General features: G+C 37.6%; 1 protein-coding gene across 2 annotated transcripts in view; it reads right to left on the bottom strand.

The window, feature by feature from the left end:
* Positions 1–1,624: 1,624 nt before the first annotated feature.
* Positions 1,625–7,740, bottom strand: part of TRANK1 (tetratricopeptide repeat and ankyrin repeat containing 1) — an 84,257-nt gene continuing 78,141 nt past the window's right edge. For both annotated transcript variants that reach the window (XM_072153220.1, XM_072153219.1), the window contains exons 22-24: positions 4,754–7,689; positions 4,328–4,429; positions 1,625–2,686 (exon numbers count right to left, since the gene is read on the bottom strand). In XM_072153220.1, coding sequence (XP_072009321.1) covers positions 2,592–2,686; positions 4,328–4,429; positions 4,754–7,689 — 3,133 coding nt within the window. In that variant the 3' untranslated portion in view covers positions 1,625–2,591. The remainder of the gene's footprint in view (positions 2,687–4,327; positions 4,430–4,753; positions 7,690–7,740) is intronic.

The following is a 7,740-nucleotide window of genomic DNA, read 5'->3' as shown; positions in this document are numbered from 1 at the left end:
ATAGTGACCAGTATATTTTGCACACGACAATGTACCTGCCAAAATTTAGCTATGTGGCCCAATCAATTCTGAAGAGAATGATCAAATATTTGTAGCAAAGGTCAGATACACAGAATAGGAATGCAATAGTAACAGCAAGATATACAGACAAAGGGAGAGGTTTATCATATGCTGGCAGACAAAATCCCAGTCCCTCAAACAGGTTGAACAAAGAAATCTATTAACTAGTTTTAAGAGACTTATGAGAATATTTTCTCACAGTCCTGCTGCTACTAACTGCTCTCCGGGGCTTCTATTAAATACTGTCTGCAGATGTGTATGCTCAAAACAGTTGGTAACTCACTTTTAATGTGGATGTAAGAAACCATAGTCCCTGATCTATGGTATTTTCCTGGAAGCTACAAGATGCCCTGATTTGTTTTCCTGTTCACAAAGTTGCATAGATACTTGTACATGAAGACGACTATGGTAATTAAATCCATTTGTACCTTTTGTGAGCCTTATTATTATCGAGAAACAGTGGGGATAATTAATCCAAAGATTGCTTATTTTCCCCTCAATATTTATTGAATTAGAAATACCTCCATTACCGCCTTACCTGCAGCCCAAATCAACATACCAACACAGTTTTCCCAATAGGTTTATGCATCTATTTAGACAGGCTGGGAAACCCCACCTGGAAGATTAATGTACTCTGGGACAATACACTTAATAGTATAAAGCAGTGTTTGAGCCAAGACAATGCATTCTGGTGAGCTAGTAGTTATCCTCTCCCCAGCTTTTAATCCCTCAAGTTATTTGCCTGATAAAGATGCCACTCTGGCATCAAAAGGCATTGATTTTACATCATGTTTAAATACAAGCACTAATTTTATACAAATTTGGTGTATTCTTCTACTATTTTCTGATGACCGCGATTATCTATTATGGAAGTGCGCCTAAATCACCGATTCTTTTTACCCTTCTAACGCTCCTTTCGGTTGCATACCCCTATGCTAAGCCCTAAGCTTCAATAAAACGTTGAGATGTCTTATTTCCCTATTTTTATGTGTTGCAGCAAGGACGTGAAGTGTCATTTATTTTTTTATGCAGTTTTCTTCTTTATAAGCATCTTATAAAACACAATTAAGAGTTAACAACTGTATGAACCCATGATCGCTTGGACAGGAGCAGGAAGAATCATAGCCACTAGATGGCACTGTTGAATGCCATGCCTTTCTCTCCTGTGACCACTGTGACACATAGTCACATGACCATATAACCCTTCTGGTGCAGTCCAGTCCATGAAGAGGCAATTATTCTTTTCCCCCCTGTCCTTTCAGTCATCATTGCTTCGGTTGTTCTACAAGCTACTGATTCATGGGTTGTACTTAAATCATTTTAAATAATGACAGACTAAAGTCTGATGCACTGATACGTAAAACAATAAGAGAGCAAATTTTCTCTTCACAGTATATACCTCCTTTAAATACATTCTAAGTACTGTACATTGGCAATAACTGTCAAGTTATAAATAACTTGGCTTAATAACTTTTTAACCTGAACAACCAATGCCCAGGGTACACTGCAGAGAAAGAGTGCGGTACCAAGAGGAATATGTGAAGTAATAATCCGATGGCATATGAACTGTGCAATAAATCTGTTTATTAACATGGTGAGCAACAGACCAAAATTCTCAGTTAAAAAAATATTTGCACCAATAAAAAAACTTCTCAAACAGAAATATTTGTATTTATGAAGGACAAAACAGTATTTAACAATGTGAAAATAAAAAATCTAAATTGCTTGGAATCATGTAACTGAAGGATTTCAGGTTTGTGAATGTATAGCAGTAGTAATTACTCACACTTAAAATGTAGAAATACTTACACATCACACTTTCCATTTTTAACATGACAACTAGTTTGACTGCCTGAAAATTCAATATAATATAAACATAAAAGCATCTCAAAAACAGATTGACTTTGAACACAAGGTCTGTGATACCAAACTATGAAACATCTACAAATATTGCTCTAAAAGAAAACAAAACTTACATTTCTACCATGATGATACACATAGTAAATATTTTTACTTTATGCAGGTGAGTGACCTAGTGTTTATATGATTAAGACATGAAAAATCATAAAAAGGTGATTCCTGATATGACCAAACTTTGTTAACATCAAAACATCATTGTTTTACCGATAATTTTAGCAAATTTTAAGACTTTCAAAACTTAATTTCAGATTTGTGTAAAGAAACAAAAAACCATTCTAATATTAGAAGTGAATATCTATGTAAAACATTCATAAGAAAGTAAAAAACTCAAAAACATCAATCCTCATTTTAATTGTTGCAACGAAATTGCAAATCAGAAGTAGGGAACTTTTTTAAATCAAGTTTTAAATAGTAAATCTTATTTCACATTTTTACAGCAAGTTAACCCACAATACTAAAAATTTACTGTAAGCAAAATTAAAAAGCAAAAAAGTGCACTGTAAAAGGTTCATCATGATAGAGATGCAAAGCAACATGTGAGCAACATACAACAAAAACAAATAACACAATTAACTGCCTGCAGCTTGTCTTTGTTTTATATGCTTGAGGACTTAGTGTCGCTTTGGGTTTTTTTTGCCTCGTTTGTGTTTTTTCTGGCAAAGTTCTTCAAAGCCTCCATAATCTATTTCATAGTCCTCTTGAGATCCTGAGAATTAAAAGAACATAAAAATATTTTGAAAGGCTATTTTTAAAGTCAAGAGTCTGACGAGTTGATGGCTCTGAAAGTGCCTCATAGTCAGTACCTGCAGTTTTTATATAGTGACGAGACTAGTAACAGTCATCATGGGAGCTCCAGTGGAGTGGAGGAAGTCTATGACACAGCTTGAGATGCATAGAGAGGCAAAGAAGGTTGTGCAGGATCACACACTGAGATGAAGAGACTAATGGCAAACAGGGGAGCCCCACCCTTTCCCCTATTCTTTGAAGGAGATTTCTGCACTTGCAGAGCTACAAAGACACAAAGCTCTCCAGCTAGCTACAGAGCAGCACTGCATGCTCTACCTCTCCCTCAGAAGTGATCAGGAGCAGCAACCCCTCATTTACACCTGGTAACTTTCTCCCGTTCAAGGCTAGGGGAGCGCCAATTGCATAGTTTTGGCTATTTTCATAAGAAAAAAAAACATATTTCGTACATCCTTGCACACTGAAGAACCACCTTGTGAGAACGTGAGAGATACGTCCTTGCGATAAAAGTGTTAAAGGAAATCAACCACATGGATTTAGTGGTTTTAACCCAAGCATACTTGCACGCTGGTGTGTTCCCCCTGACATCTGTTCTTTATTTAGCTGTTAATGGCTTATTTTTCATGAAAAAGGACTTTTAAAAATAAGCATGTGTACATCACAGAAACACCTTTTGGCTCTGTCCATGAACAATCACCCAGCCAAGACCTTAACCTGATATCCAGAAATACTATCATAAGGTCCTGGGCAGGAGATTGCCATGAACAGTTAGAGATCACATGGCCCTCCATCTGCTGCCATTTTATAGGAAGGAATGTCTGGCTGATGAGGTTACAGACAGGAGGCTTCATTTTACATATGAAGAAAGTGGGGCAAAACTTTTTACAGATGTATATTAGTAAATTACCCTGCCCACACACGCAAAAAAACTTAAAGGGGTTGTCCAAGACTTATTAAAAACAAAACAAACGTGGCCAGGAGGGGGCCGTTTAAAAAAATAAAGATGTACTTACCTTCCGACGCCCTCCGGGTGTCCCGCGCTGCTGTTGCTCAGGTCCGCGCGCCATGTAAATTTAAATGGCCTGGGGAGCAGTGCTGGACTCAGCTTCCAGCCGGCAGTGGCCAGCCACGCCTACCCATCCCTATTCACAGCACTGTATAAGCGAGATGGATGGTTGTTGGGTCCGGCTGGTGGAATTGTAAAAAAATGAAGTTGTGCTATTTTCTCATGGGTTTCGTCTTTACGGCGATTTTGATAGATCAGTCATTTTTGGACACAAAGATACCAAGCATGTTCATTTATATGCTTTCAAGGGACAGGAATGATTAGATTTTTTTCATACTTTTGAAGACATTTTAATTTTTTTTAAAATACTAATACTTCTGGTCCCCTAGGCTACTTGAAGTCCAGTGTGGTCTGATCACTTACAGTGATACTGCAATACAACCGGCTCCTACACAAAGTAATAGATCATGCCGAATAATACATTTTTTACTTTATACCTGGGTAATGTGTCGGTTTTTTCAGGACATTTACACCTTTCATTACGTATAGAGTGTACATACATAATAATGCACAATAAATGGCAAATATGTACAACACCTTCTGTTCTTGTGGCTGGTTGTTCAGGCTTTTGCAGTAATGTGAGGCTCTCAGAAATACTGGCCGTTAGGCTTCTTACTGCACTCTCCATTACGTTTTTAGCTGTGGAAAAAAAAAGTTATGAAACATTAACTAAATAGACAAATAGTGCATAATACATATAGACCTGCAAACTAATGAAAAGTGACTACTTTTCTTTAGGGTTAAACTGTACAGATTATAAATCTTATAATGCGACAAAGCACAATAACTGCCATTCTCATAATTCAAGTGACTGTATAAATGAGGAAACTTCGATACGGGTCAAAAAACTTCGATCTATTTCTCTCCTCTGTATTTACCATAACTATTCATTAACAAAAACATATATTTGAAAGGTCAGGTAACGTTTACAATAGAGGCTGAAAACATTATGTGGCACTTTACCTTCAATCCAGATCTTTTTCTCATAAATGTCTTCCACCAAATCAAGAAGTACTTTGATGTTGTTTTCAATTTTCGTTTTTTCCACATGACATTCCTCTCTTGATGATCCTTTTTTCCCTGAAATCTGTCCCATGGTCTGTATGACAGACTTTCCTTCACAGATTTTAGGATGCACGTGATGCTTGAAAAACTGAAGGTAGTTCTGGTACTCATTTATTTTCTGCTCATGTTTCTCTAGCTCAATATGGTCTTCATACTTTTCATCCATCCCTTGTAGGTCTGAAAACACAGCTTCCACAGCTGGACTTGAAACGTCTTCCAGGTCTTCGTCAATTTCCCCTTGTGAAGGTTCTAATTTGTGAGATGTGAGAGTTCTAGCTTGTAAAAATTTCACCCCACATAAGTCACACTGAGTTCTGTCAACATTTGCAATTTTGAAATGATCTGGGACGGATTCCTCAAGGTGACAATTCTGCATGCGTCTGTAGGCTTTTTTCCATTTGACATATATGCATACAACAAGGAATATTTTATTTAACTGCCGCACGGCCATTTGTTTGTGTACATCAGCAGCAACAGCTGCTACCAAATCAATCTTTTCCTCCTCAAAGTCCTCTTGCTCGTTTCCCATAGAACTGGCTTTCATATCATGCATACTGTGATGAACATAAGAAAGTTTTTTAAATCGGAACTTGTCATCAAAATATATTCCTCTTACTTGTCCTCTGCCATAGGTAAGATCCCATCTCCAAGAGCATTCTACCAAGTGTTCATCATCACGGTGTGCTAACAATTCTTGAAGAATGAAAACCAGATCTTCAGTTTTAACCACGGTGCCAAGTTTATTGACAACATCAATTAGCCTTCCTGGTACTTTTGATGGGAATTGACTTCTTAGTGTGTCCAACCTACTCTGGACTTCGGGAAGATGCTTTGAAAGTGTAGGTTTTGCCCATTCTGGAACAACACCATTTAGATTAACCATCATCACTAACCAAAATACCAATGTTCTTTCAGCTTCTCCAGAAGAAATGTAATCAATATCACTGAAAGCATCTACAAGCACATTGAACTCTTCTTTCTCTTCTCCAGAAAGAACTTTAGCAAGATATGAAATATGATGTCTGAAGTGTCTTGTAAGCTGCCCGATGTCCTTTGGTTTATATTCCCACAAGATGGAGTATGTATCCTTCACACTACCTTTGTTCCCAAACATGTATTCCCAATAGTGAAGAACCGAAATGTAGCTTTTTGGCAGCACAACTTTTGTGTCCTTCCCGAATCTCATCAGTACAGCACAACACAACATAAACTGAAATTCAAGCAACATCAATGTGTTTGCAATGTTTGGAATCAATGGCAAAACACATTTTTTGACCAGAAAGTTCATGAACCTGAAAAAGTATCTCTTGCAGCCATCTGGGTTTCTCTGCTGATAGAGCTGCTGCAATGACGTTTGAAGAAGACGAAAGAAATGTATGTGGGTCATTTTGGGTGAGTCGGTCATTGTATCAGGCTTAAGCATACCATACCTGCCCTCCAGATATTTTTTACGGCTCCCATCTCCTTGTGAATCATATCTCTTCTGGATTTGGTAGTCCCTTTCAAATTGCCTCTCCTCTTCTTCAAGGAAACGCTGCAGACCATCTGGATACCTAGATACCATGCTACAGACTTGCATTATTTTTAGCCAAAGATCACAAGACTCCCTTGATTGTTTTTTATCTTTTCCCAAAAGTGATTGAGCAAGTTTATATAGATAGTCCTTCCCTGGCACTGTGAATTTGAGGAGAACGTCTCTGCACATTTTAGGGTTTTCTGAAAGGATCCGAAGATGAAAATGTTTAGAAAAAACAATGCTTAAAAGGGAATTGCAGCATCTTTCACCATGAAGACTAACAATTTCATTTAGCTCTTTTGAATATTCTTCTGAGAGGTTCTTTGCGTCAAATAACAATCCACAAATTGTTATTAATTTTTTTTTGGACTCCAAGATTTTTCTTAAGTCAGAGAACTGTAGAGGTTGATGCAAGCCTATGCATTTTTCATCTGTACATTCTAGTCCGACAATGTACCGAGAGCATATATCTGGGTAAACATTTACAAAAACCTTTCCAGAGATCTCAAGCAACAACTTTAGGAAATGTTTTTGCAGCATGAATTTTACATCTTTGAGTTCTGTTTCTTTCTCATCAACTTTTGCTTGTATATTAGAAAGCCTAGGCCCCTCATGTTGAAGAATAAAGCAATTTTGTTCATCACTTTGTACAACACCATAAAACTCTAGACAGGTTTTAACGGTCTCTTTATCTGCATTACTTTTAGTCTCTTTAAGAGCCTTTATCAGGATTATCAGGGACTCTATACCATAAGATGCCAAAGTTAACAGTGATGGGTCTGACTCATCACAGATTGAAGCCTGAAACAGCGCCTCTACAACACCAGCATGATGAGAAAATGTCTTAAAAGAAAAGAATGAGGCTCTGATTTTTTCTAAATCTTTTTCCAACATTCCCTGAAAAAGTATGGCCTCTGCAGCATCAATATTTTGGTTGGTTTCATGTAAAAGTTGCAGAGCTTCTGAGAGAACTGTGCCAGGTTCCCTGCCATTTGCTATGATGTGACGAGATGCTGCAAGCAGGCACAACCCTCGATATTCTTTCCTTGTAGTTAGGTCTGCTGCCTCTAACAACATGCCTTGCTCTCTCAGCAGGGATGCTGCTTCTTCACTCCTATTTTTACTTTGTAGGAGGTCAGCTGCTTCTTTCCAACATTTTCGATTTTTAAGGAAGACCAACTGATCTTCAACGTTAAGTTGTGATAGCATTTCACACATTTTCTTTGGTTTATTTTGTTTGAAAAAATCAGCGGCAGCTTCCAAGTAGAACTTCCTCTCCCTAAACTGTAATGATGCATACGGATGCTTTTGTCGATATCTAAAAATGCAGAAAATTGCAACAATCAGAAATAGAGGGAACAGTTTAAAA

The sequence above is a fragment of the Engystomops pustulosus genome, chromosome 5 (assembly GCF_040894005.1).
Source record: "Engystomops pustulosus chromosome 5, aEngPut4.maternal, whole genome shotgun sequence".
Classification (NCBI taxonomy): domain Eukaryota; kingdom Metazoa; phylum Chordata; class Amphibia; order Anura; family Leptodactylidae; genus Engystomops; species Engystomops pustulosus.
This window is presented reverse-complemented; position numbering and strand designations above follow the sequence as displayed.